Source organism: Neoarius graeffei, chromosome 2 (assembly GCF_027579695.1).
Source record: "Neoarius graeffei isolate fNeoGra1 chromosome 2, fNeoGra1.pri, whole genome shotgun sequence".
Classification (NCBI taxonomy): domain Eukaryota; kingdom Metazoa; phylum Chordata; class Actinopteri; order Siluriformes; family Ariidae; genus Neoarius; species Neoarius graeffei.
In genome coordinates, this window is record NC_083570.1 from 57412154 (window position 1) to 57437805 (window position 25652).

General features: G+C 41.3%; 1 protein-coding gene across 2 annotated transcripts in view; it reads right to left on the reverse strand.

Annotated features, from left to right (window-relative positions):
- LOC132881718 (2-oxoadipate dehydrogenase complex component E1-like) overlaps positions 1-25652 on the reverse strand; it is a 207781-nt gene that overhangs the window by 39040 nt on the left and 143089 nt on the right. Inside the window, exons 1-4 of one of the 2 annotated variants that reach the window (XM_060914514.1) lie at positions 15728-15997; positions 13309-13461; positions 10656-10867; positions 1276-1470 (exon numbers count right to left, since the gene is read on the reverse strand). In XM_060914514.1, the coding sequence (XP_060770497.1) occupies positions 1276-1470; positions 10656-10867; positions 13309-13461; positions 15728-15920 (753 nt within the window). In that variant the 5' untranslated portion in view covers positions 15921-15997. Of the gene's footprint in view, positions 1-1275; positions 1471-10655; positions 10868-13308; positions 13462-15727; positions 15998-25652 lie in introns of those variants that run through there. The other variant, XM_060914513.1, reaches the window with a different exon arrangement.

Genomic DNA, 25652 nt, shown 5'->3' on the forward strand with positions numbered 1-25652 from the left:
AACTGGCCAGCCTGCAGTCCAGATCTTTCACCCATAGAAAACATTTGGCGCATCATAAAACGGAAGATACGACAAAAAAGACCTAAGACAGTTGAGCAACTAGAATCCTACATTAGACAAGAATGGGTTAACATTCCTATCCCTAAACTTGAGCAACTCGTCTCCTCAGTCCCCAGACGTTTACAGACTGTTGTAAAGAGAAAAGGGGATGTCTCACAGTGGTAAACATGGCCTTGTCCCAACTTTTTTGAGATGTGTTGTTGTCATGAAATTTAAAATCACCTAATTTTTCTCTTTAAATGATACATTTTCTCAGCTTAAACATTTGATATCTCATCTATGTTCTATTCTGAATAAAATATGGAATGTTGAAACTTCCACATCATTGCATTCCGTTTTTATTTACAATTTGTACTTTGTCCCAACTTTTTTGGAATCAGGGTTGTATGAAATTTGCAAACATTCTGATACTAGTGCCAGTAATGAAAATGTGGCATTTGGAACCAAAAGACTAAATATTTTCATAAACAAACGGCTCATTGCATAAGTCCTTGCTGGCTTCCATTTAAATGTAAAATCATTCACAATTTACATATTCACAAGGCATTATTTTATGTCTGTTTTCTACAAAGGTTTTATCACCATTTTTTGTATAAATATGTAAGTGATTATAGAAAAATCGCACTCTGATTGGTTGAGAGATTTGGACTATTTCTCAATAATCCCCTTGAGCGACTCGGCAAAATGGCGGCCATTCACGTCGTCACCGTAAGTGAGGAAGAATTACAAATGATGAAAGAAAACGCTGTTCCTAAAATCACTAAAGATGCTGCGAAGTTTGGTCTAAAACTCTTCAAAGGTAAGGTGGAACTGTGATTTATTTTATCAGTTTCAAAACAAAAGTATTTTATGTGACTCGGCGTAGATAAGTGACAAGTCTGTGCACATTTATTACATTTGCATGCTGCTTTTGATGTCCGAAATAAATTATTTTTTTTTAATCAAAATCAATCAGCTTTGTATTTATACTAAAACAATTATCCACCTCAGGCTCAGTGAATATCAGTGAATTGACTTCATCTTGGTTATTATTCACTGATCTTCACTTCACCTTCGGCGAATACTTGTTAAATATTGTTGTTGCTCTTTTGTGTGCCGTCTTTGCCACTACTAAGATTTGTAAATCGCTTTGGATGGACAAAGACAGTGACAGTGTGCTATGGTTAAAATATTTACAATTCTTCCTTCCACTGTTTGTTTTTTCCCCCCACTTACCTCAGGGGGGAAATGCAAAAGTCCAGTAAGCAAGTTGAGGCGTCCACGGTGAGGCATTCCCATTATCACATCTGTTACGCCACTCTTTGCTGCAGAACTGAAAAGCTCACAGAAAAATCCCATCATGCTCTCTGCTCCCTCTCCTCCATACCGCTTCACTGTGGCAAACTTGGTGGCTAGAAAGTGGTCAAATTCCTATAATGATTAAAAAAAGTGAGACAATTTTAGATTCCACATCAGCACTATAATCAAACTAATATTTCAAATTCTTTAAACGGTACAGTGGTGCTTGAAAGTTTGTGAACCCTTTAGAATTTTCTATATTTCTGCATAAATACGACCTAAAACATCAACAGATTTTCACACAAGTCCTAAAAGTAGATAAACAGAACCCAGTTAAACAAATGAGACAAAAATATTATACTTGGTCATTTATTTATTGAGGAAAAGGATCCAATATTACACACCTGAGTGGCAAACGTACAGTGCCTTGAAAAAGTATTCATACCCCTTGAACTTTTTCACATTTTTCCACCTTACAACCACGAACCACAAAGTTTTTTTTATTGAGATTTTATGTGATAGACCAACACAGAGTGGCACATAATTGTGAAGTGAAACGAAAATGATAAATGGTCTTCAAATTTTTAAACAAATAAAAATCTGAAAAATGTGGTGTGCATTAGTATTCAGCCCCCTGTCCTCTGATACCTCTAAATACAATCCAGTGCAAATCAATTGCCTTCAGAAGTCATCTAATTAGTTAATAGAGTCCTACTGTGTGTAATTTACTCTCAGCATAAATACACTTGTTCTGTGAAGGCCTCAGTGGTTTGTTAGAGAACACTGAAGAACAAACAGCATCATGAAAACCAAAGAACTCACCAGACAGGTCAGAGATAAAGTTCTGGAGAAGTTTAAAGCAGGGTTAGGTTATAAAAAAATATCCCAAGCTCTGAACATCTCAAGAAGCACTGTTCAATCCATCATTCAAAAATGGAAAAAGTATGGCACAACTGCAAACCTACCAAGACATGGCCGTCCACCTAAACTGACAGAGCGAGCAAGGAGACCACTGGTCAGAGAAGCAGAGGCCCATGATCACACTGGAGGAGCTGCAGAAATCCACAGCTCAAGTGGGAGAATCTGTGCACAGGACAACTATAAGTCGTACATGCCACAAATCTGGCCTTTTTGGAAGAGTGGCAAGAAGAAAGCCATTGTTGAAAGACAGGCATAAGAAGTCCCGTTTGCAGTTTGCCAGAAGCCATGTAGGGGACACAGCAAACATGTGGAAGAAGGTGCTTTGGTCAGATGAGACCAAAGTTGAACTTTTTGGCCTAAATGCAAAGCGCTATGTGTGGCGGAAAACTAACACTGCTCATCACCCTGCACACACCATCCCCACTGTGAAACATGGTGGTGGCCGCATCATGCTATGGGGATGCTTTTCTTCAGCAGGGACAGGGAAGCTGGTCAGAGTTGATGGGAAGATGGATGGAGCTAAATACAGGGCAATCCTGGAAGAAAACCTGTTGGAGGCTGCAAAAGACTTGAGACTGGGAAGGAGATTCACCTTCCAGCAAGACAATGACCCTAAACATACAGCCAGAGCTACAATGGAATGGTTTAGATCAAAGAATATTCATGTGTTAGAATGGCCCAGTCAAAGTCCAGACCTAAATCCCATTGAGCATCTGTGGCAAGACTTGAAAATTGCTGTTCACAGACGCTCTCCATCCAATCTAGCTGAGCTTGAGCTATTTTGCAAAGAAGAATGGGCAAAAATTTCAGTGTCTAGATGTGCAAAGCTGGTAGAGACATACCACAAAAGACTTGCAGCTGTAATTGCAGCAAAAGGTGGCTCTACAAAGTACTGACGCAGGGGGGCTGAATACTAATGCACATCACATTTTTCAGATTTTTATTTGTTTAAAATTTGAAGACCATTTATCATTTTCGTTTAACTTCACAATTATGTGCTACTCTGTGTTGGTCTATCACATAAAATCTCAATGAAAAACTTTTAAGTTCGTGGTTGTAAGGTGGAAAAATGTGAAAAAGTTCAAGGGGTATGAATACTTTTTCAAGGCACTGTATGTGAGCCTTTGGTTTCAGTATCTGGTGTGACCCTCTTGTGCAGCAATAACTGCAACTAAACGTTTCTGGTAACTGTTGATCAGTCCTGCACACCGGCTTGGAGGGATTTTAGACCTTCGGAGGTCAGCGAGCACCTCTGTGTGATCGTTTAGCGACAGAATGATGGAACTGTCAGTGCACGGTCAAGGTAAACCTGTAGATGGCAGTAATGCAACACTGTGGATGCCAGCTGCTGTAAAACCCAAAAGAAGAAGAAGAAAAGTTAACCTGCGCATGCGCACATGGACTTCCTCTGTCTGCTTGACTGCGTGAAGCGAGCGATTTCACGCACATTATTCGCTCAGGAATCCCCTCAAATTAAATAACTTCCCAGCCACAGAATGGCCTGGGGTGTTTTGTTTTTTTTTGATATTACAGAAATAAACGTACATTACAATGACCAAATTTCAGAGGGAACTAATTTCACCGATTTTATGAAATTGAAAGGCCGTCTAGTTTTAAGAGACATGATTTTCCAAATCAACCAATCATACCAGTGTTTCCATTACATTAAAACAAAATGCACCAATATGAAACAGGTTGGATTCCGCAATTCAGAAATATCTCCAATATACTCAGAACAGTTCCACGGCCATGGAAAATACTAATTTCTGACTGGCTGGCAGGTATAACAGATCTGGCATGCTCATGGACATGCATTTACAAAGCCTCTACTTCGGTAAACAGTTACTGTATAAGTAAGATACGAATCACCCTGATTAACACTGTGGTGTTTTTTTTTCTGCCGCTTCCACTCAAGGATGTTGGAACTTTCCTCTGGGAAAGACTGCTGTAAATGGGGGGTGGACTACCTCACCCGTCGCACCGTAATCACTTCTTTTGTGGTGCCCTCCCTGGACAGCACTGTCCAACCAAGGACGCGTTATCCTAATGGGTTTCATGGGCAGCTGCCCAGGGCCTCGGCCACTAGGGGGCCTCGGAGGTAGCGAGATCGGAAAATATGAAACGATATTTTCAGAAGTTTTGATCATATTGAACATTTTTGATGCATTTCGTCACCCGTAAGGAAGCCCACCTTGTCCCGTCGCATAAATCACCCGTCATTGTCAATATGATCACTGTCCACCATGTCTTCACACGCTACGCCAGCTTGAGTTCAATGATTTAATTAATGACTTCGCTTTCCAGAAAAGTAGGAAAGTGCCCTTGTAAGTTGACCCATGGCTGTCAAACTGAATGCGCAAAGCTGTGTGCCACTGCTGTTTGGGACATTACATGTGTGTGAAAGGATGAAATGTTTCACATAGCCTAACATTTTGAGATTTATTTCTGAGAAGCAAGATATTTTTCTTTCTTTGTTATTGCTCTTTGTTTTCACAAGTTAAAAGTCGCCTGGATTCCAAAATGAAAACGAACGGTTATATACCAAATGAATGTTCTTGTTCTGAATACTAAAGAAACTGTTGTAGGCCGAGGTTCTGTTCTTGACATGTTGTTCATTGACTCACTCATTCAAAGGCTTCTTGAGGCTAAACTTTAGTTAACCAGGCTTGTTAACCGTGATGTCTGATGGATTTTTTCACCATGCAATTGCCTATTTCACCATTGCTTTTTCTCAATTAAATAGGTGATGATGGATATAAAGTTTTATCGTTCAATAGTATTTCTAATTGTGCCACTGTCATTATTTAAGTTTCTGTGTCTAGTTGGACAGGCACGTCTGAGGGGGTGAATTTGCTGAGCGCAGTTGACAACAGGCGGGGCTGGGGCCTCGCAGGTGTGTCTGCCCAGGGCCTCGGCAAGGGTTAACGCGGCCCTGTGAACAACACAGCAGTGCTGATTAGACTGAGTGTGACCCACAGCTTTAATTTCAAATATCAAATGATTTGAGAAGTATAAAGTCTCTCTCATTCAAGAAGAGACTCTTGATTTCTGACAACAGCTTGCTCTTAACAGCTGACCTGCACCAGTGGTGGAAGAATCCTTGAGTAATAGTACTAATACCACACTTTGAAAATACTCCAAGTAAAAATCCTGCATTCAAAACTTTACTTAAAATTATGAGTATCATCACCAAACGTTTTACTGAAAGTACTAAAATTTACTTTAAAAGTGTATGTAATGGCTTATTGTAATGCTTTAAAATAAATATACATCATTAGTAACGACCAAAATGAATTAATAAAGCAGGGAAAAAAATATTAATTATCTGTTATTTTATTATCAAATACAAAACTATTGATAAATCACGGCTTCCGGATCCCGGAAAAAGGCAGCCTTGCCTCAGAGCTAATCTCGCATGACATCACGTGTAGAACCCCGGTTATCTGGGTCATTTCGGTTCATCTGACTCCGTGCTTGTTTACTCGCTGAAATTGGATATTGTTGTTGGAATCTTACAAAAATAACGATGGGAAAGTGCTGCGCTGTGTTTGGATGTTCAAATCCATATACAACACATCATTCAGTCCACAAATTTCCGAGAAATGACACTAATCTAAAGCGACAGTGGGTGAGGTTTGTGCAAACGAAGCGGGCAGATTTTGTGTCGCTTACTAATAATAAATCTGATCCATCAAGTGTTCACCACCAGAACGACCACATGGGAATTATTGGAGCAAAAAACAAACTCATTTATTTAATAAATGACATTTGATCTGACATTTGGACAGTTCGTTGATTCCCCTATTATCACACACACACACACACACACACACACACACACACACACACACACACACACACACACACACACACAGTGCACCAGACGCAGGATTATGAGCAACATTTACACGCTTGCAACATCTGATCTTATCATACCTGATGCACTTTAACAGGAAGAAAAATGCACACGCACAATCATCATTAATTATTAACTGAAACGTGTTAAATGCTCTCAGATTGCAATATTCCAAGACTCGATTTGTTTTTAGTTTTGTTCAGGAAAACATGAAAGGTAACCACCGCGTTCTGCACATCTCTAGCCATCTATCCACCTCGTGCGCGCTACAGAGGAAGACTGTCATGAACTGAGTGAACTGGCGGTTTCTCGTCTCGGGGGCTCGAAAAGATAACCATTTACTTCGGAATATCCTTGATAATCATCTGCCCCTTCATCTGACATATAAGAATCCCAATCACTATCAGAATTCTCTTCAAAACGTGATTCCATATTGAGACTGATCTAACCACTGCTGCACACGGGAACGAAATTGCTACCTGAATTGTTACATGTGTGATGTCACGCACCCCTTCGGGATCTTCCGGTTCAGTCTCAGCAGATTCCGTGAAAATCGGCTGATCTTATTGATTTTCCATCAATTTATGGCCTTTGGATCAGCTATGGTTCGAAAAACACATGATCAATCAACATAACGATTGTTGCTTTGTACAAGGAAAAAACTGGGGTTTAGGGGCGTTACATACACTTTAAAGTATCAAAAGCAAAAGTACTCACTGTGCAGGAAAATGGTCCCCATCAAAGTTTTACAATCTTTATATATATATATATATATATATATATATATATATATATATATATATATATATATATATATATATATATATAAAAAAGTGCTGTCAAAAATGTCGCATTATTAACGCGTTAACTTGACTCAATTTTACCGGCGATAATTTTTTTATTGCGAGATTAACGCTCTGTGACATGATGTAGGTTTTTCATAAGCTTTTGAAACTGCCAGGAACTTGGTACAGAGACTTTGCTTAGAAAACCGATAGCAGCTAGACTGTAATGCCACGCCCCGCACAGCCAGAGTCCTCTGCCCCCCCCCCAAAGAACCAGCGCGGGCAGGGCGCGCTAGTAGAGATGGGATTTATGGCTCTTTGATGGGATCCGCATCTTTGTGATCCGTTCTTTGAAAAGAGCCGTTCAAAAGACTGGCTCATTTGGCTCTTTTTAAATATTTATTCAGTTTTAAGAAGACAGCGTCTAAAGAAGCCCGATCCCTCTGAACTGTAAACTCAATGCTATCCCAGAAATCCTTCCTGTAATATGCAAATTTGGCCGCCTCTGATTGGACAGCGCGATGCATCAACAGGCAGAAAGTGTAAAAGTACAAAATGTGTTAAGTGAGCTGAAACAGTAAAGATCAGATTCAATGCAATATTTATCAACAAACAACTTAAACTTAATATAATAGTGTACTTTATATTATAATCAAGCATGTCAAGCCTACCGTCACTGTGTAAACTATCTCTCTGATTAGAGTTGTAGACTAACTCAGGGGTTTTCAAAGTGTGGGAGAGTCAGCCCCCCCCTCGGAGAGCAAATAAACAACCGCGCCCCCCCTTACAATTTTTTTCTTGCTATACTTAATGTTCCATTCGTATTTTTAAAAATGGTTGTTGTACACATTATTTTTTTCTTTTTCACATTTTAAACATCTGTGCTTTTTAAAACATCTTGTTTTACACATTTTAAACATCTCATAGCATTGTTAGGTAGCACCTCTTGGCAGACAACACACTGTGGCAGTGGAGCATCTTCAGATCCAGTCCATGAAAATCCAAACTTTAAATAATCGTGGTCATACTTCCTTCTTTTTCCAGTTCCCCAGGATTTCGCAGGCCTTTTTTGTGATTGTTGCGGCTAAAATGTCTGATGTTGCGGGGGTTTTCCAAAAAAAAATTGCGATGAAAGTTGCGGTGTTTTTTAGGTTTTTGATATTCACGAGTAATCCAGTCAGAAACCAATCAGAAGAGAGAGAGAGAGCGCCTGACCACTTTCCCGTGACTCAAAAAGCACCGGCAGTTTCCCGACATCACGCGAGCAGAGTTTTTACTCTGGTGTACCAACTTCAACCTGCTGTTACTCCCAAAGTACTGAGCAGATCTTAACGAGATAAATTTCTTTGGAAAGCACAAATAAGCTTTTTAATGACAGTATCAACAACAGAAAATATTCAGGAGTTACGCAAGGACAGATTTTGAAACTTCGACGAACGTCTGCATGCACAATTTTCATAGCACGGCCAGCAAGCGTCTGATACGCCTAGTATCAGTGTACTTTTTTTTTAACTACATTAGCTACATATCGTAGCCCCATAGCACATTGGCTTCTGGTTAAACAGTAACCCGCCCGTAAATAAACTGAACGCACCGAAGGAGGCAGTGATGATTTCATTGGTCAAGATCATTCCTTGCATTCTACTGGTTGCTGAATTCTGATAGAGTCCTTTCACCAAAATCTGAGAGAGAGTGCAGGCAGGGGCTATTTGAGAGAAAGGGGGGCGCACACTGCAAAATCTGAACATGAAATAAATAAATACTGTTCTCAAATTGAAAGGCCATGCTCTTGAATAAAGACAGGAATAAAACTCCATATCTAGGGGGTAGTTCCTCTCAGTGAGTCCCTAGAACTGTCTGGTCCGAAAGTGCTTTATAGTTCATATTCATATTTTATTAGTGCACATACAATACAGTATGTTGGAAGTAGGGAATTCAGCCGAAGTCTTTAGTGTACGAATGCATCTCAAACAATTAGAATATCATGAGAAAGTTCTTTTCATAATTTAATTCAAAAAGGTACATTTTCATATATTCTATATTCATCATCAGTAAAGTGAAATATTTCAAGTCTTTTTTGTTTTAAATTTTGATGATTATGGCTTATAGCTCATGAAAATCAGAAATCCAGGATCTCAAAATTATTAGAATTTTTCCTAAGATCAATCAAAAACGGATTTACAACACAGAAATGTCCAACTTCTGAAAGGTTTGTTCATTTATACACTCAGTACTTGGTTGGGGCTCCTTTACCATGAATTACTGCATCAATGCAGTGTGGCACGGAGGTGATCAGCCTGTGACACTGCTGAGCTGTTATTGAAGCCCAGGGTGCTTTGAGAGTGGCCTTCAGCTCGTCTCTATTTTTGGGTCGGGTGTTTCTCATCTTCCTCTTGACAATACTCCATAGATTCTCTAGGCGAGTTGGCTGGCCAATCAAGCACAGTAATATCATGGTCAGCAAACCATTTGGTAGTAGTTTTGGCACTGTGGGCAGGTGCTAAGTCCTGCTGGAAAAGGAAATCAGCATCTCCATAAAGCTTGTCATCAGAAGGAAGCATGAAATGCTCTAAAATCTCCTGGTAGATGGCTGCATTGACTTTGGACTTGATAAAACACAGTGGACCAACACCAGCAGATGACATGGCACCCCAAATCATCACAGACTGCAAAAACTTCACACTGGACTTCAGACACCTTGGATTCTGTGCCTCTCCACTCTTCCTCCAAACTCCAGGACCTTGACTTCCAAATTAAATGCAAAATTTACTTTCATTTGAAAAGAGGAATTTGGACCACTGAGCAACAGTTCAGTTCTTTCTCTCCTTAGCCCAGGTAAGACGCTTCTGATGTTGTCTCCGATTCAGTCGTGGCTTGATATTAGGAATGTGACAGTTGTAGCCCCTTTCCTGAAGATGTCTGTGCGTGGTGGCTCTTGATGCACTGACACCAGCCTCAGTCAACTCCTTGTGAAGCTCTCCCAAGTTCTTGAACCAACTTTTCTTGACAATCCTCTCAAGGCTGCGGTCATCCCTGTCGCTTGTGCACCTTTTCCAGCCAGCCTTTTCAGCAATCACCTTCTGTGGCTTACCCTCCTTGTAGAGGGTGTCGATGATTGTCTTCCGGACAACTGTCAAGTCAGCAGTCTTCCCCATGTTTGTGGTTGCATATACTGAACTAGACCAAGAGATACTCAGTACTTATACTGTTTTACTCAAACTCGAAATGAAATATTCTAATATTTGGAGATTTTTTTTGTGTGTGTGCTGCAGGCCATAATTATCCAAATTAAAATAGGAAAATGCTTGAAAATTTTTAGTTTATATGCATCATGAGTCTAGAATATATTAAATATTCCCTTTTAAAAAACTCATAGAAAATATTGAACTTTTTGACAATATTCTAATTGTTTGAGACGCACTAGTCATTTAGCTGCTGAATTATTAACCAAAGTCAAGCCACACCCCACAAACTACTGTTTAAAGAAATGACCCATAGCACAAAGGCTCTGTATTTCATTATGAATTGCGGCAGGGTGACTGATGCAGCCAAACTGAATTTTCAACCTGAAGCTTGTGCAAAAGCAATGATTTGACTGTAAGAAGTACATTTATTAACACAATAGATTTTTTTTCCTTGAATGAATCCCTTCTTTTAACAAAACATAGCAATAATATTCTGTATGAATGTGTCTACAAAGGAGATCTTTTAATTTTAGGTTTCAACAAGTATGCACTCTGTAATGGTATATGTACCTGTGATTCCAGCATGAGTTTTGCCAGCTGTCTCCTCTCTTCAGCAGTGAAGCTCTCCTTCTTGAGCTCTTCAAAGCGGTCGGTGAGCCACACACTCTCCTCCAGACTCTCCAGCTGACTGATCTCCACAGAGATCCTTCCACAATAGATGTCCTCCAAGTACGCAACCACCTCCTCTGTCCTGGCCTCCGATTTCCCAAAATGCCTCAAACCTGCAGGAGGAACCACAAACCAGAGACACACAGTGATGCGATGCAAAGCGAAGTTCCATTTGGAATATTTATAGCTTTCCAATCTCAAGCTTTAAGCCAGGATCAGACTACATCATATTTTGTCTTTCACAATGCTCACCATGTCAGATTGGGCAGCATAGTGCTATAAATGTTTGCCAGGAAATGGCAACACAACAAGTTTGGTTTCATTTCTGCTCTTGCATGTTATCAGGAAGGAGGCTCAAGGGTGTGTCATTAATTATGCATCTAATTATGCACATTACAAAAAAGAGCAATAAGAATTGTCAATAATATGGGATATCTTGAGCATACAAACACATTATTCGTAAAAGCACACACTGAAATTCACGGATCTGGTTAAACACAAGACTGCACAAATTATGTATAAAGCAAGACATAACCTTCTTCCGGGTGAGGTACAAAATACGTTTATGGAAAGGCAGGGTGGGTATAACCTGAGAGGGGAAATGAATTTTAAGAGAGTAAATGTTAGAACAACTCTGAAAAGTATGTGCATAACAGTCTGTGGGGTGAAATTGTGGAATGGTCTGGAAAATGAACTCAAAAATAGCACCAACATAAAACTGTTTAAAAAATTATATAAAAACATGCTAATAAAAATATATGAGAATGAGGACAGGCAGACTATATAGGTGATGATGAAATTGAGAGTAAGTCTGTGACTGGTCTTCTTGTATTTAGTGTATAGCTATAGGTATGTGTATATGTATGTACTGTATATATGTATTGTATGTGTGTATATATGCATAACATAAGTATCTGTATATATGATTTGATTTGGTCGATATTATACCATGTCGGTATGTTTTGGTATGTTGGTATGTTTTCTTTTTTGTTTATTGCTTTTGTTTTCTTTTGTATATATAGTTTATTATGGTGGAAAGTGACATTTGATTAGTGGTGGTATAGAGGGTTAGGATTGGATAAGTTATTACTTCTTCCTAATCCTTTCTGAACATTATGTTATTGCCTTGTGGCTACGCTATTCTGTTTGTTTATGATGATGTTTTGATTATTGTATTTTTTATTTAAATTTTTTATATCTTTCTTCTTTATTGTTCAGAATAAAGTAATCAATCAATCAATCAATCAATCAATCAATCAATTACTATCAAGGAATAAGTTGATGCTAGATTTTATCAGGGTATTATGGGTCAAATCGCTGTTCTTGGATTACGTCACACTTGATTGTTGTTTCTCACATTCGTATTCAGGCCCGAAGCTAGAAATTTGTTGGCCGTGACAAAATCATGTCAAACCCAGGCTGAATTTGTGCAGTCTGATCCTGGCATGTGATCACATGCTGAAGACAAACCTGAAATAACACAAAACGACCAGAGGCGATTCTAGAGCCTGTTGTGGCCCCAAGCAAAAATTTCCAGGGGGCCCTTCTGACCAGTGTTCATCACCAATATGTTATAAATAATCTGACACCAACGAAAAATGTATGAAACCAAAGTTTTTTAAATTCCAAATGTGAAAATACAATGGTAAAGAACAATAAAAACAATAAAAAACAAAATAAATAAGCCCTCGAGCCCCGACTCTCGGGGGGGCCCCTGGGCCAGGGGGTCCCCAAGCAGTTGCCTGCCTTGCCTGTTCACAAGCTGCGAGTCTGAAAACGACTATAGCTGTGTTCACAGATATACCGGTACGATAGTGGTAATAACTGTATCGATACAAAGTATACCGGTACAGTTTAGTGCATCTGTCCGCACTAGCGAGAAATGTTTGCGGTTTTCTTTCACGGTAGTTGAAATGCGCGTGTGCGAAATGTTTCCGTGGTTACCGAGTAACTTCCTTCCAAGAATATGGCAGATGAAACAATGTGTGTGTGCTTTTTGTTGTCAATGTACAGTCTGTATTTCTGGTGGTCATTTATTCAGTCGAATCGTATAAAACGCGCGAGGCAGTTGAGAAAGAAGATCACTCGACAGTTGTCTGTACACGTCGTGTATTTCGACGTGTACCCCTCAAATGTTCCTGGCATCGCTCGTCTCCCCAAAGCTCCAACAAACACATAACTTCGTCTTTGCTCCATGTAGCTCCACGGTCGTTTTGAGCCATTTTGACGTTTTATTTACAGCTGGAAAGCACGTGCGTATTGTATTGTATGAATAACCCGGAAGAAGTAGGAATGGTTCATTGCGCATGCGCATTATATTTGTATCGATACAGAACCGCTTCATCTGTCCACACTACAGCGAAGCACTACAGTATCGATACTGTACCGGTACGAAACCCATACATTTGTGGGTTTCGTACTGATACAGTTATACCGCTACAGTAGCTAGTGTGGACAGGTGTTGCGGTACGAAAGTAGTATCATATCGGTACAAAATCCCTAGTGTGGACAGGGTATATGATTCCCAAATCTGGAGTCGAGAAACAGTGCGCACCTGATGTCCTGAGGGTTCCTGGGAGGCTGCTATTGAGGATGACAATCTCTGCCAACTTGTCCATAAGAGGTGTGTTGGGCATTAAAGGGTTAATTTTAGCAGCTTTGTGCCCATGGGTGCGAAAGGCCTCCACCAGCCGCGCCAGGCCATGGTCTGTTTACACAAAACAAGTTGACAACAACTAACATTAATGACTGCAAGTAATAAAGTCATGCCATGTTTAACCCTTTGATGCAAAACATGGGTCAAGTGTGACCCGGCTGAGTTTTAATCTTCTATATCTTTGCAATAAATTAATTCCATCATTCAGTATTCAAGGTATTCCTCAATTAACTTGTTTTTGATCATCATACATCCTTATTTTATTTTTTCCTTTCTTACTTTCTGAATAAAAACCCTTTTTGTATCACTACCCTTCTAATGCACAACATGGGTCAAAAACGACCTGCATTCATTTTCCAGGTTATTTCATGTGTGGCTGAGTGTTTCTATGATATACTTTTGAAATAAATTCATTTTGTCATTCACTTTTCCAAATATGCAGTAAATATCTTGTTTTTGTTTAGCACAAATCATCATTTTTATTTTTCCTTTCTTAAGTTATGAACAAGCACAGCTTTTGTAATTCTACATCAAGTTTACATGGGTCAGAAACGACCTGCATGCATTTACTACAGCGTTTGGTGGGAACTGTGAATTGTGCTTGTGTCAGACATTTCGCAGCTCAGCACAGCGCCCTTTGCCCATCTAATACATGCAAGTAATGTTTTTCAATTGTTCTAACATTACCTTAGAAAAAAATTGATTATGTTTAGGTTACCTTGAGAGTGAATAGATTACTTGTCAGAAAGTTACAAGTAATTACTATTAGCTACCGAGCTGTTGACATATTCTACTTTAGTTAGCTAATTTTATTGTAGTTGGCTTAGCTAACTACATAGTTAATAAATAAATAACTGGCCCCATTCACTGCTAAAGTAATTACTTGAAACAAATTATTATTATAGCATTAAGACATTTAATTTTAAATCACACTTCGATGACCCATGTGTAGTAATATAAAAAGTATTTTTGTTCATAAAGTAGGAAAGAAAAAAATAAATTAATGATTTGTGGTAATTAAAAACAAGATATTTAAAGAATAGTTGGAATATTCAATCATAAAATTAATTGATTTCAAAAGATAGCGCAAAGAAAAACTCAGTCAGCATGAAATAACCTGGAAAATGAATGCGGGTCATTTTTTTGTGCATTAGAAGGGCTGTGCATATGTTTTGCATCAAAGGGTTAAGTAAGAGAAGCATGTGATTACATTAAACCCCTGGTATACACTACCATTCAAAAGTTTGGGGTCACCCAGACAATTCTGTTTTCCATGAAAAAAAAACACTTTTATTTACCACCATAAGTTGTAAAATGGGCGGCACGGTGGTGTAGTGGTTAGCGCTGTCGCCTCACAGCAAGAAGGTCCAGGTTCGAGCCCCGTGGCCGGCGAGGGCCTTTCTGTGCGGAGTTTGCATGTTCTCCCCGTGTCCGCGTGGGTTTCCTCCGGGTGCTCCGGTTTCCCCCACAGTCCAAAGACATGCAGGTTAGGTTAACTGGTGACTCTAAATTGACCGTAGGTGTGAGTGTGAATGGTTGTCTGTGTCTATGTGTCAGCCCTGTGATGACCTGGCGACTTGTCCAGGGTGTACCCCGCCTTTTGCCCGTAGTCAGCTGGGATAGGCTCCAGCTTGCCTGCGACCCTGTACGTAGAACAGGATAAAGCGGCTAGAGATAATGAGATGAGTTGTAAAATGAATAGAAAATATAGTCAAGACATTTTTCTGGCCATTTTGAGCATTTAATCGACCCCACAAATGTGATGCTCCAGAAACTCAATCTGCTCAAAGGAAGGTCAGTTTTATAGCTTCTCTAAAGAGCTCAACTGTTTTCAGCTGTGCTAACATGATTGTACAAGGGTTTTCTAATCCTCCATTAGCCTTCTGAGGCAATGAGCAAACACATTGTACCATTAGAACACTGGAGTGAGAGTTGCTGGAAATGGGCCTCTATACACCTATGGAGATATTGCACCAAAAACCAGACATTTGCAGCTAGAATAGTCATTTAGCACATTAGCAATGTATAGAGTGCATTTCTGATTAGTTTAAAGTGATCTTCATTGAAAAGAACAGTGCTTTTCTTTCAAAAATAAGGACATTTCAAAGTGACCCCAAACTTTTGAACGGTAGTGTAGTTCATGCTATAGCAGATAATAATAATTATTATTATAATACATGTTCAGTAAACAGTAGATAGTACATAAAATAACAGAATAATAAAACAGCGACTAGAACTGCTCGAATATAGTTAACACTGATGCGAGTCTCTGATTATGTGTGTGTGTGTGTGTGTGTAAATAAGCCACTGGTGTGACCTTCATTGAGAGAGAAGTGTGTGTTCAGGAGCGCGCGCAGCTCCGCATCCGTTTCCTCTGAGGCTCCTCTCCGCGGCCGGTACCCAAAAACACCTCTCTCCGTGTGGTAGGAAGCGACGAACGGCGCCCTCAACACCGCAAAATAATATCTACTGACTTTCCGTAAATTCCTTAGCATGACACCTGCAGACATTTTGACACGCGGCCTTTTAAATTAAAGCCACAGTGAGCCGGTTAAAGCTGTTAGATGCCACAGGAAGTAGCCACCGGCAGAATCAGGGGGCGGTGGCGGTTTCTTCAATTCCTATTGGCTGCAAGAGTCGGACAGAGGCGGTCACTGATTGCTTACAAATTTCACGGACTCACCGGATTGGTCAATAATCAGCTCAGGCAATGAGACATGTAAGCTGCTGGAGGCTGCTACTGGGGACATTGAACACTCAATTATTATTGATTTGAGAATGATTAAAGAGAAATAAAATAAAATAAAACTCGAGTAGTGGTTAGCACTGTCGCCTCACAGCAAGAAAGTCCTGGGTTCGAGCCCAGCAGCCGGTTCTGTATGGAGTTTGCATGTTCTCCCTGAGAGTTTCCCCCACAGTCCAAAGACATGCAGGTTAGGTTAACTGGTGACACTAAATTGACTGTAGGTGTGAATGTGAGTGTGAATGGTTGTCTGTGTCTATGTGTCAGCCCTGTGATGACCTGGCGACATATCCAGGGTGTACCCCGCCTTTCGCCCGTAGTCAGCTGGCATAGGCTCCAGCTTGCCTGCGACCCTGTAGAACAGGATGAGTGGCTACAGATAATGGATGGATAACTCAAGAAAGTATGTCCAGTGCTTTTTAAAAGAGAGTGACAACGTGGTATTGAGTTCCACATATATAGTGGTGGCTACAATTATCGACACTTTAAGAAGAAGAGCAACTTTATTCATCACATGCTTGTGAAATTCCTCTCTGCATTTAACCCATCTGAAGCATTAAACACACACTTACCCAGAGCAGTGGGCAGCCATGCTAACAGTTGGGAGTTAGGTGCCTCGCTAAAGGGCACCTCAGCCCAAGGCCATCCCATATTAACCTAACCACATGTCTTTGAACAATGGGGGAAACCCACACAGACACAAGGAGAACATGCAAACTCCACACAGAAAGGTCTCCATCAGCCACTGGGCTCGAACCTAGAACCTTCTTGCTGTGAGGCAACCATGCTAACCACTTGTGCCACCCAAACAATCTTTTGGCCATTGCAAAAGTAGAAAAGACTTTCAATACGTACATTGTGCATGAACAATTCCTCAAACTTTGACTGTAAAAAAAAAAAAAAGAGTTGATTCCTGATTACTTAGTGTATCAGATCATGTGACACTGTTCCACAATTATCAACACCTTTGTCCACAGTTATCAACACCGTTCCACAATTATCAGCATTCAAATGATTATTTATTTTAAAAAATCATCGGTATGTGGTGTTAAGTGAACAAAACGTAGTTTTTATTTAAAATTTGTTTTACATAGGCTTATATTTAGTACAAAATATCTTTTATATAAATATATCAATGTCGCTGTTTATGTAAATGAGGAAGTAATGCTAATGTTTGTCAACAGATGAACTGATAATGTTGTACCTGTGTCAGAAAATCTTTTTGTTCCACTTTCTACCCACTTTCTAAGTATTTTCATAGATCACATTTTGTTAATCCTTCGTTGTTGTTTGTATTAATTTCTAGTTTTGTAGTTTACCAATAAATCTCAACAGGCAATTGGCATTGTAACCACATGAAAATCCAGGTCAAAGGTCGCATGTCATTCCTCGAACCAAAATTATAAAATGTCTACTGATATTGTAGTATGTGGTAGATATTTACAACAAGCTGCAAAAAAATATTTTCTGAATGAAATAAAAAATCCGAATATTTCAAGCATGTAATTTTTCATATGCTAGGAATTTAATTCTGCTCTAATTCTGTTTATTGCAATCGGATTCCAAATACTCTATAAACATTCCATTCTGTTATGAATCAGAAAAAAAATTATTTTAAATCACAGCACTTTTATTTTTTTAAAGTACTTCATCTACTTCAACAATGTTACACAAAGATCGATCCATAACAGTTGTAAATGTCACTTAATTCCACAGGGTGTCGATAATGGTAGACACTCGTGAAAGTGATCACTATCATCGATACCTCACGTGACTTCTCAAACGTGCGTTTAGATACAAAATGGCAACTGTCAAATGAAAGAGTAAGAAACAAAGTAGGTTTCAACAAGGAGATCATGAAATCTCAGTGAATTTGATAAGCAAAAACATGTACGTGATCTTTCCACCATGCTTACCTGCGATGATAACGTTCGGGTTTTTCTCAAATTGCTGATCGTGCTAAAAAAAAAATTCCATCTCAGGTAACGAGCTCTGTCATCAGACGACAAGATCAAAGGGCGAGGGGGGTCTTATGGTTGATTAATTAACCAATAATAACTGTTGTAACTGAAACTCACCTTTGTAAAATTGTTTTTTATTGGAAAATCTGAAAAAGTGTCAATAATTATGGACTGTCAATAACAGTTATTGGCAGTCCATAATTATTGGCACTTTATATATATATATGTGTGTGTGTGTGTTAGGGTTTTGCTGGGATTCAAACCCAAGTTGCTGGTGTGATAATCCAGCAAACCCCCACTAGGCCACCAGGGGGATGACTCAAGTGAAGAGGCGTGAGGTGAAAGTAGAGTATCAAAAACAGTTTATTTACAATATATACAATCCAAGGGAAAAACAAAAAGAATAATCCAAAAGCTCAGAAGATATACAAAAATAAAAATATCCCAAGTGTAGGTATCATGCGCCATCTTGTGTCTAAGAACTACAACTCCCAGCCAACTTCCGCGTTGACTACGTCACGCCTGGGCGGGATCACGTACATCACATTCTTCAGGGTTCACATAAGAGACTTGGAAACTCCATTATTCTTTGCCTCTGGTGTCTGAACTCAGTGGAGAACAGACCATAGAGGGACGCTCACCATCGGACCATCCGAAACCACGACTCTTTCCTGCAAGAGACACGTTTTAGAACGTTCTCCTCCTTCTATCCACCCTTGATCACGGTGGACTCCGGAAACGCGCGCGCTTTAACTCAAGTGAGTTATAAACCGTTTTTTTCAGTCATTCTTTTAGTACGTACTAGACTGCAACCAAATAGGCAGTTTTATTGGTATTGGGAGCGGCTGGACCGTCCTAACCCTGTCTGATCAGAACTTTCTTCTCACGAGCTACGAAGAGCTTCAAAGAAAACTTCAGAGCAACCGCTCTCACTTCTCTCTCTCTCACTGAAGTGCAAACTTCTCCAGCCTGCCTACTCCTACAGAAGGCGAGACTTTTTGCAGTAAGAACAGGCATTGGGCAAAAGTTTAAGTCTTAGGAATTAGTTATTCAATTAATGTGAAGTTATCTGAAGTTAAATGAAGTGTATACACTGAATTTTGGTTCTCTATCATTTGTTTGTTGATTTAAAATTGGTTAATCCATAAGTTTGTGCATCTCTCTCTCTCTCTCTCTTACTAAAATCCTCAATTTCATTCTTATTATACATCTTGACCTTATTAAGATTTCAGTGAGTTTGATAATGTTATGAGTGTGGAATTCCTTTGTTACTTAGAAAACACGTGCTCACTAAATCATGAGGATTCACCTCCTCCAAGATTGCAGATAACATTCCACACACCCTGGCTCGTCCTTGCACGGACAAACACGTGGAGTTAGCCACAAAAGCCAACCCTCTCAAGAGAGACCCAAGGTGTCTCTCTCTCTCTCCCTCTCTTTCACACACACATACCAAGATTGCAGATAACAAACACACTTTAGCTAGGCCATAGGGCCTTCCCCCCCACACACACACATTCATATACACACACCTCACTGTATATATTCCAACTGATTATCCATTTTTGATCTTTGTATAATAAATTCATTTATTATCAAAGCTGTGTGTATTCATCTGCTGTTTCGATATTTTGAAGTTGCCCAATTGCAAAGAATTCAAAGGTGTAGACAATTTTATGTAATATGGTAAGTGATCAATAATGATATACCATAATTTAGCTGTTTGGTAATTTAACCAGGATTAATGGTATGATTCACTGATTCACTGATTCACTATTGCCGCTTTTCCACTACCAATGCGGCTGAGTTGGGCTGAGCCGTGCCGTGCTGAGTTGGGCTGAGTCGAGCTGAGCAGGGCTGTTGGAGTTGCATTTCGACTACAACCGCGCTGAACCATGCTGGCTGGAAGTGGGTGGACACATTGGGTGGAGTTAGCGAAAGTGGGTGGACGTCACGTGATGTCGTTTGGCGGCGCAAACAGTGACATCAGTGAGCTTTTAAGCGGTAGTCTCACAACCCGGAGAGTAAACAATAAACATGGAGGACATGGAGTCGTTAGTGTTGCTGGTCTTGGTGCTGTGGCTTGTTGTCACCGACAACGCCAACAGACACTGGCAAGAGCGTATAGATGAGGCGAGGCACATAAGGCTTCATAATTCTCGTAATTCTCCTTCTTCCGGGTTTGCGGTGTTTACAGATCCCAGTGTGCTCGCGGGGCGTGTGTGGGCATGTGAGGACACTCCTCCTCACCAATCAGTGCACAGGGGAGTGTCTGCTCACGCCCCCAGCCTCACTCAGCTCGGTTTGGCTCGCTTCAGCCCCACTCCAAAACCGTGCGAGTTTTGGGGGCTAAGCAGGGCTGAAGCGAGCTGAGTCGTGCTGTTTTTGGATAGTCGAAACGCGAGCCGTGTTGGGCTGAAGTGAGCTGAAGCGAGCTGAAGTGAGCTGAAAAAGGGTAGTGGAAAAGGGCCATAAATGATTCACTGATTCGATTCACTGAATGATTCACTTCAAACGATTCAAATGAGACTGATTCTATGGTATGATTCAATTCAAATGAGTCAAATTAAATGATTCAATAGGATTGATTCATTTTAATTATTAACCTTCAAATTTAATGAGACCGATTTCATGTAATTATTAAAGATTGATCACTTATCCAATCCTAAATACACAAAATCATTAATTACACCTACATAATTGGTGCCCCGTGTGAGGCGATTGGTCTGTCGACTTCTTGAGTATTGTTACAGCAGATTCAGCACTGCTATAGTATATCCCCAGGTGTGTTAAAACAGGAGTGTGATAACCATATCACAAATTCTAACAACCTATTGATAACTTAGGATAAGAGAACATCTCCAAACAAATAAACCTTGTTAATTAATTAATTAATTAATTACATAGTTAATGTTAATTAATCATAATTGATTAATAATTAACTCATTGATTAGTTAATTACCCAATCTAAGTAAAATGGCATCCCCTCGTGCCTCAGAGACTGAAGACAACGGCCAAGACGTGTCTCTTTTTGAGGTTATCGCAGACCTCATTCACTGCTCTGACTCCGAAAGGGCAACCATTAGGGGCATGAGTAGGCATGATTACCAAGCTAGCATAATCAACTCAATAACACAAATGAGAGATCCAAAGAGAACAATCAGTGTCCAAGATGCACTAGGTAAACTATTCTTGTTACACTTCCAAGATGCTGATCAGGAGATCAGATCCCTCCGTGGAGAAGTTGACAGGCTGACCACCGGCAATGCCGAGCTGACAGCTGAGGTCAATGATTTATCTAGGGAGCGTAGCATCTTGAAGGACTCCCTTGATGAGTGCGCCGAAAGGTTAGAGAAAGCCAAGAAAGGCGCCGGAAGGCCTGCCAAGGAGCAGAACCCTAAAGAAGGGTGCGAGAGACCCCCAACTATGCATCAAAGTTTAGAGCGGGAAGAGGCGTCCGAACTGGACACCGAGGATTACCTGGTCGGGCACCAGGCGCCCCGCCAACCTCCATCAACTCGCTACATGACTCCGTTGTCGTCTAGCCAGGGTGGAGTCGCCCTGCGCTCATCCCGAGCCCAGGCCCGTAGCACACCTAGGTCAGTGCGCTACAGCTTCCCTGATCCGCCTTCGGGTGAATCAGACTACGACTCTCATGCGGAACGGGAGCAATTCCAGAGTAGCTCAGATAGTGAGCACTCAGGAGAGTGAAGGGGGTCGCGTAAGGATGTGCACCAAGCCCTCCGCATACGGCAAATTGACCTACTTGCCAAAGATATCGAGCGATTCGATCCCGATAATAAAAGAACCAACGTAAATGATTATTTACGAGAAATTGACCAATGCCTGATGGACCTACCGAGAGCCACAATGCGAGAGAAGCTTAAACTGGTCTGGAAGACCTCCAGTAGTAGTGTCCGTGCCTTTTTAGAGACACTACCACCAAACGTTCGCGATAGTTATTCAAAACTTCGCAATTACATGAGGGAAGAATATGCACCGTACACAAATGAAACCTCCGCGACATTGTGTGCTATAAAAATCAAACAGAAACGGTCTGAGGTGCCTCGTGAATATTATAGACGGCTACGTACCGCCTACTTTCAGGGTAGCAATGCACCGGGTTTAGAAGAAGATAGGGGCTTCAAATCCCTTTTCTTACATAACCTCCACCCAAGTGTGCGGACTCAAGTCACACTGACGTGTCGACAAAATTGCTACTCGACAAAGGAAACTAGGCAGCTAGCCCAAATGACCTGGGAGACCATTGTCAAAACCGCAAACAGAAACGATGATGAACCCAGAGTCCTTAGCCTCCAGGGTGAGGACAAGCCCCCGCTAACCTTAGAAGGAGGTGAAGCACCGAAAGGGGGACCCACCTGGAAAAATTCCGGTCCAGCCCGACCCTTGCCGAGCCATCACCAAGGTGAGTGGGAGAATCGGCAAGGTAAGGCCAGGAGAGACCGATGGCAAGGTCATAGTGACTATGGCAACCGCCTATCATGTAAACAGGGTCATAAGGAACAAAACAGTTGGCCGCAAGACCGTCATCCCTGCTCTGGCCAGAGATGGCAGGAGCGTTCTGACCGTAACACTAAACGTAGAGGTAGAAATGAACAACACAGTGACTCGGACCAACCTGACAAGTCCCACTCAGAACTGGACTCTTTAAAGGCCTGCTTGGCTGAATTTAGGAAACTGTTACAGGAACAGTCAAATTCCTCAACCGGTAAAACCAAAGAGCCCGAGAAAAATGACAAAAGCTATCTACTGGCATGACTAGGCCAGGAACCATGGGTAGATCTCGTGAAAGGGGGAGGAGATCCCTCTGAAACAGCAGGCGAGGGTCAGGATGTAGGGCCCCCTGATGGCGAAGGCAAACCCACAAAACGCACCTCTCACATGCCCTACAGTCTTCACCCCCATCTCTGACACACGGCTCTCACAAGGCGACCCAATCCCAACCAAGCCCTGCAATATAAACTTAGTCAGCTTCACACAAATCAAAATCCCACAGTCGTTGGATCCCACAAAACATGCACAAACTCGTTGCAATGAGATTAGTGCGAACACCGATCAACCAAGTGCCACGCGAGATCAAATTTCTGATGAACTTCAGTTCATGTCTTTGCACACCGAGTCCAGTGTCGAAACACCTGACATCGCGATTCCCCCTAGTGGCCACAATTCTTTGAAAAACCTCCCTCTATCCATTGACTCAGACACAGACACCCATTTCACTGCTGGTGTAATGGCTGCGCTGTGGAACATGTTAAGCATTGAGGCGAAATTCCATATCGCGTACCATCCTCAGTCCTCTGGTCAGGTTGAATGAGCCATTCAAACCATTGTGAGCATGCTGCAAGAGTATGTCACCCACCATGGTAAAATTTGGGATGTGAAACTTCCCTTGGTGCTAAGGGTCATCGGGTCCACCCCTCATCGCACCACTGGAGTCACACTTTTTGAGATGATGACTGGGCGAGAAATGGTTCTTCCCCCGCATCTCCTATACAAACCAGAGGACATGAGCGTTGCCACTGCATACACCGCACATCAACATGTCAGCGACCTACGACGCCACCTACAGTCAACCTTTACAGGTGCCCAAAAGAATCTCGATTCGAGTGTAGAATACAAAGCCTACTACGCCCGAGTCTTAGAGAAGTTCCTACCATCCCGGTCGAGACCTTTCGATCGTGGGAAAACCGTTCCCCGTCGTGTATCACATTAGGACACCCCGACCTAATCAAACGCTCTCATATTGATGGGTCCATAATAATCAAAGCAAACTTTTTGAACAGTCCTCACTCTAAAAGGGGGTGGACAATAGCTAGGCCCATCCTGTCTACTTAGCTTGTATGCATCACTTATCTTTAAGCATACACTAACACTCCCGATCACATTTATCAACCCAATAAAAAAAAAAAAACCTTCTGTATGTTACAGAATGGACTCCCTCGGAATCCTGTGCATCCTCCTCACCCTACAACTGAGTCAGTCAAGTGAGGTGATGGAGCCTGGCCCCCCAGCTGGTATCGTCCTGCAGGAGGCTTCTGGGCTCCTTCTTACAAACTGTCACATCCACATTCAACGAGTATACACCCGGCTAGACCCATGGGCCGTATACCGCAAACACCTCAAGGCATTGCTACCTTCGACCGATAACGGACCAAATGGCGAGATAACTAACGTAGTTGGACACACTAGACGCACCACTACCCATATGCTAGAACAGTTACAAAAATTCATAGTCACCGAGGAAGAACTGAGTGGTAAAACACGTCAGAAAAGGTTCCTCGGGGGTTTAATTATCAGTGCATCTGCCATTGGATCCTTGTTTTCTATTGGTCTCTCTGCAGCCAACACAGTCAGTTTGAATACGTTGAAAAGAGAAGTTAGCATTCTGCAAAAGGAAATGCCAGAGATCCGAGAGAAACTGCTTATCCAACAAGAAGAGCTGCAGGGCTTAGGCAAATCTCTGCAGGGAACTATATTAACCGTTAACATGCATACTGATCTAATCTATAACACTATGCAGACTGTAGACAAATTGGACGAAATAATCAAGAACGAGATCAAATATGTCAGAGTAGTAAGGGATTTAATGCAAGACCTGCTTAGAGAAGTAGATGACTCAATCAGTTCCCTGAGCAGTGGCAAGGTCCCATTGTATCTCACACCCCTTAGCTTGGTGGAGAATATACTACAATCCACCACTACTACTAACGTGCATTCCTCGCAAATACACCTGGCATATAGTTTCGGCAGTGCTATCCCCATTTTTGTGAGTCCACAAGATTTCGAGATAGGTTTCATACTAAATCTACCCATCATTGAGAGAAACAACATATATAGACTCAAGTCTGTCCTCAACATGGGTTTCTGGAAAAACAATGTTCACATACACATACAGACACCACCCATGGTAGCATACCATGACGACAACCCCTCTGTCTACTTTATTCCCAACCTAGAGATGTGCACCTCCACTAAAGACATCCACTGGGTCTGCCCAAGCAACCCATTTCTTAGAGACACTACGGATCGCCTGTGCGGTCTGAGGGCGAAAGCGCCCGAACAAAAGTGTGTAGGTCAAATGTCCGCGAAGGACGAGGATATGGAAACTAGAGTAGAAAGAGCTGGTAGTCGGTGGGTTGTTAACACTCCAAAACCTGAAATCTTGATGTCATACAACCAGCACAACACAGCCACAAGAATGAAAATCCCAAACCAAACGGTGTTCCTTAGTGTACCACAGGGAGCCACCATTCACATAGGTGACATCACCCTACACCATCTTAGTAATGACTGGTACGATTCGGAGATTGAGATGATAGATGCCTTCGAAGGTTATGATCTTGAGATCAGTAACACCCTCCAACAACATCTGCTGGTTGAAGGGACCAAAACGGTGAAATTTAGTTTAGGTCAGAATGGAGTTTCGACCATAGTCTCCCAAAACCGGGTCAGAGAGTCACCTGGCCTAGAATCTACCATAAGTCTGATTGTTTTGGGACTTATTCTCAGTGGCTGGG